The following is a 13,454-nucleotide window of genomic DNA, read 5'->3' on the forward strand; positions in this document are numbered from 1 at the left end:
TCTTGACCTACCTACCTACTGATACTGACCTACTATAATGACCTATATGCGGTCATTATATTATAAAGACCACTTTTATATCTAGACACATGAATGAATAAGATATTTTTACATTTTAAATATTAACGATTATTTATTATTTATTTGTTCATAAAAACAAATGTATAAGGATAATAATTGGTTTCAAATGTTACGTTATACAATTTAGTATTTTTAAAATTGTTACGTTTTATAATTGAATATGTGTTTTTAGTATTATGTACATATATTCAATTCATTATTCAGTTTGTAGTATGTATACCTTATTGTATGATTTATTGCATTTCATTGAGTATGATACCTTCCTATTTAAATTGACACTATGGCTAAAAAAACATTCACTCATTTGTCCATAGCTTTGTTATTAAAGTTTTAGAGTCTGCTGCACTTTGATTTTGAAACCAATTGCAAAATACTAGATGATGGTAAAAAAATCAGTTTTGCTTCGACCTTCGATCGCTTTAAGTTTGCCGGTTCCATGTCGAGAAGTTGAGTGCCGAATTAACGGTTATTTTCTGTCTTTCCGAATACCTGGTTAAAATTAATCACATTATGACTGAATCATCCCGTATATTGAGAACTAGACTGTTTAACCCTATTGGAACATATTTAATAGACCATCCTGTATGCTATTAAAGATGTAACAAGAATGTTATAGTCGTAACTTTAAAAGATATTTCCTTCGATCGTTGTAGACCAAAGTTAAGTTTATAACAAATATCACATTTATCCAAATTCTGAAGATATTTGACTTGGTTTGATGAAACTCGGGCCAATGATATAATAATTAAATTAAATGCAAAAATTCACTCAATTTGCAACAAACCTGTCAACCACTGCTGAAGATACTGAGAGGCACTGTCCCTGACACTATGTAATTTATGCAGCATAAAGCATTTGTTGTATGGCATTTTATATTTTTTGCAAATTTAAGTCTATTCTTTTATATTTATTGAGATTGTAACAGCAATATTTTAATAATTCTACTATTATTATCGGCATTTCTGAGAGGTCTATTTAATTTCATATTATTCAGTGCAGTTTATTATTGAAGAAATTGATTGCATAGAGCAGAATATCCTAGATAGGATCAAGAATTTCTTCATATTTCGGGTTAAAAATGTTACCACAGTATTTTATTCAACAGTAATAATAAATTCTTGTTTAAAAATACAGGTTATTTACTTTTTTAAATTTAAACCAAACTTATCGCACAGTTGAATATTTTTAAAATATCAAAGCTATTTGTTTTACAAAGAAAAAATATGTAGAAAATTCCAAAAATTCTATTGCTGTAGAAATCATGCTCCCTCATTAATTAAAAATGTCTACAGCAATGATTTTTTGAACTTTGATAGTTGTAGTATAGTCTGATCAAAAAATTCCAATACATTTTTTCCTGATATATAAATTTATAAAGTTATCTGTTTTATCATACTGTGATAAAAAAATAACAAAATAGCCTCTTTTTGAAAGGAGGGTACTTTCTTTTGTTTAGGTTCGATAAATATTCGATGTGGAAACTCTGAGGTCCTTATAATGTTACTGTGCTCCGTCACTGATTGACATATTTTTAAATCAATTCAATAAATGTTTGCTTTTAGTTAGGAAAATTATAGGCACAAGTTTCATCTTCAGAGATATTTGAATAAATATGATATTTCTCTTTAAGCTTCAATAATCTTGTCTTGCAAACAAGTAGTTCTAAAACCCTGCTTTATTATGCCTTCTTTTTTTAAAATTATCCACGAAGTTATGGACTTTTCTTAAAATTTTATGCATCAAAGAAATATTTTGTTTAAATTTTTAACAATAATGCACTTAAAAAGTTGCTTCACAAAAGAATTAAATTAAAAAAATTATTCTTTATGGGCCCATAACTTTTTATTTAAGGATGTATTTTGATACAGAGGTATATTTTCTCATTTACTCTGATTTAGTCTTGGGTAGCTTGGGTTAAATTTTCTATACCAAATTATGACTCCCTATATTATGAAGACAAGAGTAAATATAGACATTGACCAAAAATAGAATTAAGAAAATATATTTTTTTTATTTTACGAGACCTTTGGGTGTAGAATATAGAATCTAAGGGAAGAGGGGAAGACATATTGTCTGCGCCCCACAGGACACCTTTCTTGATTTAATAGTTTGAATTTAATGTTGAACAAGAATTTAGTGACTAGATATAGGTACCTACCTACATACATAAAATTTAGTCCTTATCAAAGTAAGTTACATCTTGAGACAAATTACAAAATTAAGCTGACAAATGCAACCATAATGTAAAAATATTACAGCAATAATAATTATGTAGAAAAAGTTCTTTAAGATAGACATTATGTGTTAAGACGATAGTAATAGAAGTAGCTACAAATCTTAAAGAAGAAAACATTTTTTCAGTGGTAGATCTTAATAAAATAGATGTGAAATTTAAAATAAAAACTGCTCTGAAGTTTAATTACTTGAAAATATGTAGTAGGTATGTAATTTATATTTCAATTAAAGTCGGTGGCATGTGGCACATTGTAGTGTCATGAGCAAATTCAAAATGTTTATTTATTACTCATTAAAAAATGTTTCTGTTGTTCATTTTGTAAAATTCTAATAATACTAACTTTGCAGAGGGTACTCTTCATTCTGAAGAATTTTCGGCCCCTACTAATATTAATTATAAAAAGTGCTAACTTTCAAACTTACTATTGGTGAGAGCTTCATTCAAATGTCTGTTTTGCCCAATACTCAATGTGTCACTGATTAAACTCGCTTCAGATTTATTTTTTCTGTTTTGTTTATTACCAACTATATTTGCTCATTCCCGTTAATTTTATTAGTACATATATACCTTTGTTAACTCTATATTTGTAAGGAATTTAAAAGTAAAAGATTTTAGTATAATTTACATTAAATATAAATGTTTTCAATTATGAGTAATGATTTCATTTAAGTGAGACTACCAACTAGTATTTATTTGTATCAATTGTATAAATTGCAATATTTTTCATTAAAAGCCATTACTTGACGATTACTATGTATTATTTACAAAAATAATTGTGTAGAATTGTATAAGAAAACTGTTTACTTTTGATAGTGATTCCAAAAATTTTAAATAACATATAGCCTATGTCTCAACAAGAGGAATTATTGTTATGTCATTATTTAAAATAGACAAATTGAGAAGGATAGTTGCATATATTGCAGGAGAATGAAAGTGAGAGCAATTTGAATCTCACTGAATCCTAATCAACCCCATAAACTTACCTCATAACTCCAATAATCACGTTATGCAATAGTTTGATTGTTTGAAGGAAGGAACATAGTTTATATCGTTATTGGCTCCCAGTTTCATCATTTCTAGTAAATTCTCCATCAATTTAAAAAATATGCCAAATGAAGCTATTTCGCGTAGCCATTCCCAGTCATGATCCAGGATCTAGGGATTCAGCCGGATAACGGGTTGACTTCGTTGTCTGCCGTTACTATGAGGAGCTGCCCTAGATGCACACAGATGGGATACATACACGAAATAAAACTTCATTTAGTATGGTATTTTTGACGGAGAATCTACAGGAGATAATGAAACTGGGAGCCAATAATGATATATCGTGCCCCCCCCTTTCTACGTCCATGTTCAGTGGTGTTGAATTTCTTGGACTTACACAGCGTTCATAGTTCAAAAGAAATATAGAATTCCCTGACAAAAAAAAAAACAGGTCGCTGTAGTTCATTTTTGCACACTAAATTGGTGTTTATGCATTAGAATTACTCTAGACTGGACTCCATAATCTTTTTTATACCCAAAGAACCTCTTATAAAGGTTTCAAAACCATAAATAGTTTTCTCTTTCAAGAACCCAGGACCGGTATTCACAAAATTGCCAGTTGCAAGCATAATACTTGAATACTTTTAACATTCCCTGACTATTCCTTGTTTTTTATGAAGAATAATGAATTCCCTGACTTTTCCCGGTTTTCCAAGTCGCTACAAACCCTGTACAGTAAAAGTGACTCCCAGTATCTCTATAATATGGTCATTTGTATCTGAATCCATTGAATTTTCACCTTTAATTAGATAAATCATTAGCTTGAATTTCATCACTATACATCTACATATCTTCAAACATATTTTACAAAAGGTGATTTTTTTACACTCTGTACAGGGTGATTCACTATATTTTGACCCCCCCTTTAACTTTGTTGTTTCAAGAGATAAAAAACTGTGAAATACAAAAGTTACACGATTTTTTATGAAGTTTTCAAAAATGATAGAAAAACTAATGAAGTCCAAACAAAATACCCGCGGATCTTAACTTTGTTGATTTAAATGGAACACCCTGTATATTTTTATATATATGGATAGAACGTTCCCTGTCTAGTATAGTCATGTAGGGTTTGTTTCGTCCAACTCTAACAATAAGCGAGATAATATTAAAAAACTAAAAGGTCTTTTATTAAGAAAATAAGACATTTTATAATTGTTAGTCCTCTTTCAGGCATTTCTGCTTTTTTTGCAATTACAGATTTAATTGCAATATTTTGACATATCGGACATTGATATAGTCCAAAGTGCGTATAGGTATTCTAACTAAATCTCACTAATGAGGCCGTGAGAGGCCTAATTACTTGTGGACAATGTCATATATCGTAGGCCGTGACAGTGACAGGTAGTAATGTCATGATAACATTGTTATTGATTGACAGTTTGTATTATTATTTAATTAAAATGGGGTTACACAGAAGCAGAAAATTGAGATATTAGGAATTAAAATCGAGTATGGGGAATAACTTACTATATGTATTTTAGAAATCTTCGTAAGAAATAGTGCAACTTTTGTATTTCACATTTTTTTATAACACAAAACAAAAAAATTAATGGGGGGTCAAAATATATCAATGAATCACCCTGTACCTTGAAAATTATTGATGGCAGTTAAATTACACTGATTTTTCTGCCATTTAAAATGCACTAAATGAAAAGAAAAGAAAGAATGAAAAAAGAAGAAAAGAAAATTGTGTTCTCCAGATAATTGTCAAAATTACATTTTTGAATAGAACACCCTCTATATTATATTTTCTTATTGAGGAGTCAATCCATCCCATATGTTTCAACAAATTTATTAAAAGTCTATTTCAAACAGCCTTGTGATGTCCCTCATAAAATGGATACCTGTTTTCGGTATCAAGGCAGGTATTTTAACAAGGCGGATCTTCATACAACTCCCAAAGTCGATACCTAGCTTCATATCTCCTTTATTACGTAACTAATTTTTCTATTTGTTAATATTTTTTTTAACAAATTAAACACTTATCAAATTAAGTATCAAACAAAAACATCAACTGAGGGTTATTTGAGATATAAAATATAAGCAACCCTGAATATGACTGCAGATTATTTTCGTTGTTTTTGCCGATTGTTCAAAAACTGCTACTCCAATAAAGAAATGTAACATAACATTTTCTATTTAGAATTTGAAGGTTTGTCAAATTATGGGAAAAAAAATCGGTGTTGCCAAAAAAAAATGTTTTAGTGGCTGCTGCAGAAATCTGGCAACACTGAAAAGAATTATTTGTAAATTTTTCTTAGTCAAGTTATTTCCCACAACTTTGCATTTGGAAGTACTAGTCTATCACTTCAAATAAAAAAGTTGGCCTGTCAAGTTTTTTGAACTGTATATTTTGGTAAACTTTAACACCCTATATCTCAAATACTGAGTCCCGCAGGAAAAAAGGTTTATAGAGTAAACTACTTATTTTTTCGTAATGAATCTAGTCCTGCAGTTTCTGTATTTAAAGTGGTCTCCCTGTAAATTCAAAATTCTTATATTTTTTTTTTGTTTTTTAGTATTTATTATAGTTACTTATTGTATTTTTATACTTCGTGCTTTTCCATCATATAATTTTGTTTTAACCACTAAATGGTATTTTGGTAATATGTCATAAAAGATAAGTGATTTTCAATTGATTTTTTATTTAGTTCATTTTATTCATTAGATTTATCTGCAATAAATGTCCGTAGACCAGTCTGATGAAAATCGTGTTTTTATAATAATTGTTCATACATTTATTTATAATTTATTTATAATAAGGGACTAACAATACGGTATACATCTCTACACCATTTAATTACAATACACTTAAAAATTATATAGATTTGCCGTTTTGTGGCTATTCGGATACACAACTGTCCTCTAATTTTATTTTAATAAATCATCCATAAAACATCCTTGAATCCTTGAAGGGATAATATCAATCCAATAACACTATCCATATTCATCTAACATCTTGTTTCATAAAGCCCACTTCTTCCGATATAACGTACCCATTTAATAACATCGTGGTCGGAGTAATTTAGTTTTGGTTCGAACACTTTCAGGTAGCGAACCTTGAATCCTGAGGGAGCGAATGGTACCTCAAAGTTCATTGATATTGGTGGACGAGTCCATTTCTTCTTAGTATCAGTTTCAAGCAACTCTATTTCGGCAGAGAGTTGCGTCTCTTTCATACCGGCCATCCTTTTTATTCTAAGAATAAATATATGCCAATAAATGGAAAACCTAAGAGAGATTTTTTTACTTACTTCCAAACAATTGCGTTTTCGGATGCCTTGTATTTTGCTTTTCCTTTTAAGCAGATCAACTGAACACCTGAGGTATTTAATGGAGTTGGGATTTTAACTTCGATTTTTTGACCGAGCAGTGATGGTTTGAAGTTACTCTTTAGGACAACCTTTACTTCCATCTTGGTACGTCCCACCTCACGTACTAATGGAATCACTCTAAATGGCAGTGATATGTCCTTTGTGGTGCGATATCTAAAATATTTGGAAAACTTTCTAATAATATATGTAGTACTTAAGAAAATTAAACATTGGAGACATATTCTTAATTGTACATTCTTCAAGATCATAAAAAAATATAAAAAATGCTAAAAATGTTTGGCATCCTTCTGTTTAGCAATACAACAGCAAATGAAACTTTGTATGTGCATATTATGCAATGAACTTTTCTTAGGTTTTAACCCTTTCACTGCTCCAGACGTATATATTCGCTAAAAATGTATAGGGCTCAAACTGCTCCAGACGGATTAATTCGCATGAATAGTTAAATTGGATCAGGCTGCTCAAACCGTATATATTCGCTACCATGCGCATTACTGACTCGGTTATTGCAATTGGTAAGGCGAATTTTTGCGGGCAAGCTTATACCGATTGTGACAAATATTTTTATGGAAAGAGGTACTGGTAATAATACCAAGATTGTTTATGTTTCTTTCAGTTTCTATTTAGTACATATACTGTATTTTATTCAAAATAAAATCGTAAAATTTATCGTAAATCGTAATTTAACACAACATAATGTAAAAATTGATGGTATACCATTTATTGGCAAAATAGAAAATTTGAAAAATAGCAGAAATTTTCCTTAAATCCTGATTTTTTCCAAATTTTCTGCAATATATTATTAAAAAGTTTTAAAGTTTAGAATAATTTAGAATAACAAACAATCGAACAGATTCTAATTTCACACTATAAAACCATCTGTGCCACCTCAGGCAACTGTGAATGATTAGTCTAAATTATGTATAAACTATATGAAGCCAATCTTAAGCCTGTATCAGATGCATGCAATTTAGTTGCGACGACAAAATTGCGGGGATAAAATTGCATGCTTATTATCACACCATGGATAGAATTGCTGCAATTTGTTTAGTTTGCAGTAGTGTTAGCAACTGTGCATTGTTTAACTAGTAAAATTTCTTGTAAATATCTTGTAAACAATTATTTTTTATTCAAGTAAAAAAACATTGCAATGGATAAATATTTGAAAGTAAATTGTTGTATAGCTTTTATAGTGCCTTCAACGGTGTTACTAACAACAGCCATGACCACCGGCCAACAAAACAGCTAGGTTGGCAACAAACAAATCTCCATAAAAGTAACTAGAATCCCTGAAATTTTGTTGCACGGAATAGAGCATGTTCTAATTCATGCAATTCAGTTGCCGCGACAGAATTACAGTCTGATAAGAAAAATTTCATGGATTCTATCGTGGCAATCAAATCCCTACAACAAAATTGCATTGTCTAATACGTGCTTTAGGGATGGACATATGTCACAATGCCAGCTATTAAAAGGTAAGACCATAATTTTCAGAAAATCAATTTTTTAATTTATAAAGATGCTTTAAACCTTCTACAATAAGGAGAAAAATAATTATTATACTTCTTCGAAAACACCTTATTTTCATCTGTATTAATAATAATAATATTATTAATAATAATAATAATAATAATAATAATAATAATAATGAAATATGAGCTTTTTCGGGCTAGTGCATGGAAACAGCGCACGGAAAAAGTTTTCCCGATTCTTTCGGTGCGCTAAATAAAAATACCGAATATATGGTTTTAAAATAGAAATATACTGCAAAGTAAACTAAATTTAAAAAAGTCTATATGCTACCTGATATTTAACATGTATTTTGTATTTTAATTCGTAAATATGTTTGAATATTTAGATACATTTCTGTAATATTTTTTACGTTTTGTTCACCTAATATACAACAAATCACCTTTGAAATAATTTGAGTGTAACCATGGAAAAGCATCCCAAACACCACTGTATTGTCAGCGTTGTGTATTTTCTATGGATAAAATATACTCGGAAGAAAATCCCGAAATTCCCGATAACGTCCTACAGCAAGCGGCACAAGCAAATGCGAATTTATTACCAGTAAAATCTAGGTCAAGATATGAACACGAATATAAACTTTTTAGTGAATGTGAAATCTGAACATCAAAACTGTAAGCGACGATTTTCTTTCAGTTTACTGTTGAAAAAGTGGTGTTCCAAAAATTGTTGCAAAATACCTAAAACTATAAGATCTCAGAAAATATACTGGGCATAGACTAAGATGTTCTTCAGCAACCATGTTAGTGGAAAGTGGCACTGATTTACTCACTCTGAAAAAGGCTTAGAAGATGGCATTCTTCCAATGTAGCAGAAAAATTGAGGTATCACAAAAACTGTTCTCACACGCAAAATACAACAACTGTAACATTCGTTTGAGAAAATCAAAACATTTGCGAAAAGTCTGCTTCAATAACTGCAGTTTCACAAAATGAAACTCCATAAGGACTAAACCTGTGCAATAATACGAATTGCACAATAAACATAACCGTTAATAATAACTCAAACAAAGCATTATTAGCTGTTATTATTAAGAATTAGTTAGTTACAGTTAGTTAATTTTCAGTATTCTTGCTCTACATGTTTTTTTTATCCCTATAACTGTAATGAAAATAAAAATGTTTCAAGTTTTTTTCGTATGTTTTTTTTGTCATATTTTGTTTGTACATTTTCATTTTCAAAGAAGTATAATGAAAAATATCGTTAATTACACATCCAGAAATAGATTTTCCCCTGCCTGCATGACGTCCTGTGTTTGTCACACTCTCACAAAAAAATCAGTATTTCCAAACTCCTAATAATGTTAATTTTCATCAGAGAATCGCCCCTTACTTTTTTTCGGTGTTATTTAGATACACCCTATATATTTTTTGAACACTTAAAGACAGTTTAATAACATCCTTGAAAATTAATTTCCTCTTTTCCTTTCATTAAAAAAAAAAATACTAAACAAACACTATTTTAGAAATTTACAATGGTGTTATCCCTTAAAAGTGGAGTTGTATTAACCATACTGCACTGTAAATTTAACTATCAAATGTTGCATAAAATAAAATAAGATACAAAATGTGTATAATTCTATAACTAAAGTACATATTTAAGCTATTTGTCACACTCCATATTAATTATTTTTGTTGTATTTAAGCCCCTGCAACGTTTATCTCAAGAATTTTATACCCTATGTTCAAAGAACGATCCAAAGTGTAACTGTAAATGGAGATAGTGTTTATGCCTTGACCTTTAGAAACACGTTAGTTTGTTTTTTCAGCCTGTCATCTTTTTTTAGAAATTTTCATACTCCACCACTGGACAGGCTAGTGTAACTTCTAACCGAGTGCACTAGCCCATTGTTGTCAAATCTCATCATTCTTTATACCGACATGTTTTTTGTTTTATATCACAGAAATTTAACAAGTGTGTTTCTGTCCCAAAATACTAATATTTCACACAGGAAGTCGCGGAATTACATATCGTATTACAAACACTTTTTTGTAAACTGATAAATTGAAAACTAAAATAAATTTAAAAAATATTTTAAATCTATCAGATTTTATAAAACAGCAACAGCAAAAGTAATTATTTTAAAATAAAAATTTGTTTTATTTGCGACTAGTAATGTATGTCCATCCACATACAGTTAATACAGAGCCTTCATAAATGTTTACAGGCCACATGACCGCTGAGCTTTGGCAGCCCAACATCGTACGATTGGTACTGGCAACAAAAATTCCTTAAATCTTGGCGTCACCAAAATTATTAATTCGTTTACAATGAGCAATGACAATCCACTACGTCTACGCTCGAGATAATGGGATCGCTGAATAGTTGAATAGAATCTCAAAAAAATTATACTAATCACAGCCAGTGAAACAGAATGTGTTTTGTTGCATTGATTAATAGAAAATTTAAATAAATAATGAGAAAGATAACATACCTCATGAGTTCAAATTCTCCATCAGGTGGTATAAAGCTAATGGAATGTTCAGTTTCAAATTTGCTTAATTTTACGCATTGATGAAATTGGCAGTCATCGATAACAACAACCGGTTTACCAGATCTAGCAGGATCAGAATCAGAAGCTGTACCCAAGCTTCCCTTGCCCTTGGCTTCCATTACAATTTTATCATTTATGCCAAATTTGCACTCTGGCATACCAGAAAGGTATGATTTCATCACAACTTTCCCAGCAACGTGAGCAGAAAGCACTTGACCTGATAATAAATTAATTAAAACAAATCATTTTACAATCACTAAATGGAAAATTTAACGAATATAATTAAATTTAAATAAGTCATTAAATTTTCTCCACTCCCCCATATCTGTCATATTTACTAAAAATATTTTAGTTCACTGTGAAGTGTAGAATATATCTACTTAACATTAACAATATTTATTTCAAGAATTCTCTATAAAAACTTAAATTTAAATATACAGCTGATACAATATTTGCACTGTTTTAGTTAACATTATCTTATACATACTATTATTTTACTACTTAATACTGACATGTAAGAATTTTTTCTTTGGAAAGAATTAGATGTGTTAAAAAATAAAATTGAGTATCAAAAATAAATAAATACCTTGAGGAGACATCAACAGATTTACATACTCCAACACGTCCAAAAACAATTCATTACGACGGTATTTAATACCTTCCCGCCTCCATCCTATTTGACCAGTTACTTGAGATGTAATTTGCGCTTGTTCTTCTTTTGTTGCAGATTTAATCCCCTGCTGAGTAATAAAAGTTTTTAATACTCCAGTATCAGTATTCTGAGGATAGCCGAAATCCAAAATTTCTGAAACGTACACTGTTAAGTTAAGTTAAAAATAAATATATGAAGCATTACCATCAAGCAATTCATAAATTAGAACAAAATTATTCTTGATATTCTCCTCTGATATTTTTCCAAAGTAAGACTGCATTACTTCAATGATTTTGAGGAGAAATTCAAATACCATTGCTGCGTTGACATTTTGCTTGGTTACAGCAGCAATCCAAATATTGGCCCTCTATAAAAATTAAAATGCAGGTACTTATAGCGTATATTATATTACTTTTACTCACTTTTATGTGAAAGAATGATGTTCTTGCTATGTTGGTAACAGGGGATCGTACTTGCTGGCGGGCGTGGATGACATTAACTCGAAATGCGTCAACAGCATTTCTACCAATGTCATCTCTATATACTCGTGAAATCAGCACCTCACCTTTGTGATTGTAGACGAAAAGTCCTCCAATCATTGTGCTGATCTCGGAGCTATTCTACAATCTTAAAAAATAAAATAATCATTATGTTAATGTAAAACCAAAAAATATTGACGTCAATAAAAGAACATTTTTATTGTTTACAAAACTGAAGTCTAGAGGTCAAAGTGCAATGATATATTATATTGGTAATAATTATAACTACATCATTTCAAATTTGAAGAAAAGAAAATATGAAAATCAAAATACATACAAGTACATTTCAAACCTTAAAAAAATTTGAGAAGAAAAATAATAGACACAATTAGAATTTAGAATGACTATCAACTCACGATAACTTAACTAAGATAACTTAAATATCAGTAATAAAATATAAAATTAAAATCAAAATTGTATATTAATTAATTCAACACTGTTTCATCTTCGCTTTAGATAAACCTAAAATGTCTAAATACAAACTTTTCTCCGATAATTATTTTTGTCATGCTACCTGATTATACCTAGTTAAGAGATTTTTCATAAAAAAAAAAAAAAACACCTAGTCCAGGAAAATAAACATTTTCTAACTAGAATCTAAATTCATTTTTATGTGTAAGTAGTACATACTTATAGTATCGTAGAATTAAACACAAGACAGGATAAATAGAACATTTCAAGATCACTGTTTAAAAAAGGTATTACTTATGGACTGCCTAGCAGCCCACTATAGTTAGTTTTCTTAGTATGAAATCCCTTCGATATAATAATGAGGTCAAGTCTTAAGAAAATATTAATAAAATGTTTCTTAATATATAAATTAACATAAAAGATTCATAACAGGCATAATTGGTACCAATTTGCAGTCCTAGATAACCTCATATTAGAAAAGTAACATTGCGATCATAATAATTAAAAATTATAAATATTCCCTTATTAAAACTTACCCTAAGGAAAAATCATCGAGAAGTTTTGTAGTTTAAAAAGCACTTATTTAAGAAAATATCAATACAATTGACGTCACTCCAAATTCTGATATTAAAAAGAGAAGTTAGTTACATACACCCCCATTCTGAAAATTATAATAGCCAACCTTAGATAATGGATAATGAAGCCTACATTATGATATGAAATCGAAATCGATCCATATTCCATGGCTAGAAATTGGCCTCAATGCACCGAGCCATTATTCTATGGCTAGAAATTGGCCTCAATGATTTGGGATCGAGGGGGATTATCCCTCTTTATCCTGCCTCATCTCGTGTAGGCCTGGACAGCTTTCGTAGGTGGGCCCCATCCGTCGTCTACCCCGACCGCAAATGCGGCCGGTGTAGGCGCTTTGTGGGACCTCCTTTTGTCCTGGCTGGGCCCCGCCGGCTAGGGCCCTTTCTTCTGGCGCTCTTCTTGCTTCGCCGGCTCGTCTGTGTAAACCCCGGGGGTAGTGTCATGTTTATGTGTGGTATGGTTGGGTAGGGTAGTGCGGCTATGCAGCCTGGGATGCGCTTTGCTAAGGTGGCCCTTAGGCTAGCGCGGGAGGGGAGGG

General features: G+C 30.6%; 1 protein-coding gene across 1 annotated transcript; it reads right to left on the reverse strand.

Moving 5' to 3' along the window:
- Positions 1 to 6,235: 6,235 nt before the first annotated feature.
- Positions 6,236 to 12,966, reverse strand: LOC108916589 (AP-2 complex subunit mu). The gene is made up of 7 exons (XM_018722884.1): positions 12,859 to 12,966; positions 11,795 to 11,999; positions 11,577 to 11,739; positions 11,307 to 11,525; positions 10,661 to 10,937; positions 6,616 to 6,849; positions 6,236 to 6,559 (listed from the first exon to the last, which is right to left on the reverse strand). Exons 2-7 carry the CDS (start codon positions 11,969 to 11,971, stop codon positions 6,313 to 6,315), a joined length of 1,317 nt encoding a protein of 438 aa, XP_018578400.1. The 5' UTR covers positions 11,972 to 11,999; positions 12,859 to 12,966; the 3' UTR covers positions 6,236 to 6,312.
- Positions 12,967 to 13,454: the final 488 nt, after the last annotated feature.

Source organism: Anoplophora glabripennis, unplaced genomic scaffold (genome assembly GCF_000390285.2).
Source record: "Anoplophora glabripennis isolate ALB-LARVAE unplaced genomic scaffold, Agla_2.0 scaffold2114, whole genome shotgun sequence".
NCBI lineage: Eukaryota > Metazoa > Arthropoda > Insecta > Coleoptera > Cerambycidae > Anoplophora > Anoplophora glabripennis.

What these genes read in the sequence shown, in the direction of transcription:
- LOC108916589 (XM_018722884.1), bottom strand. Translation starts at nt 11,971, where the DNA reads ATGATTGGAGGACTTTTCGTCTACAATCACAAAGGTGAGGTGCTGATT. An exon ending in CATCATTCTTTCACATAAAA is followed by an intron (nt 11,740 to 11,794) that starts GTGAGTAAAAGT and finishes TAATTTTTATAG; the next exon opens with AGGGCCAATATTTGGATTGC. An exon ending in GAAAACGCAATTGTTTGGAA is followed by an intron (nt 6,560 to 6,615) that starts GTAAGTAAAAAA and finishes ATTTATTCTTAG; the next exon opens with AATAAAAAGGATGGCCGGTA.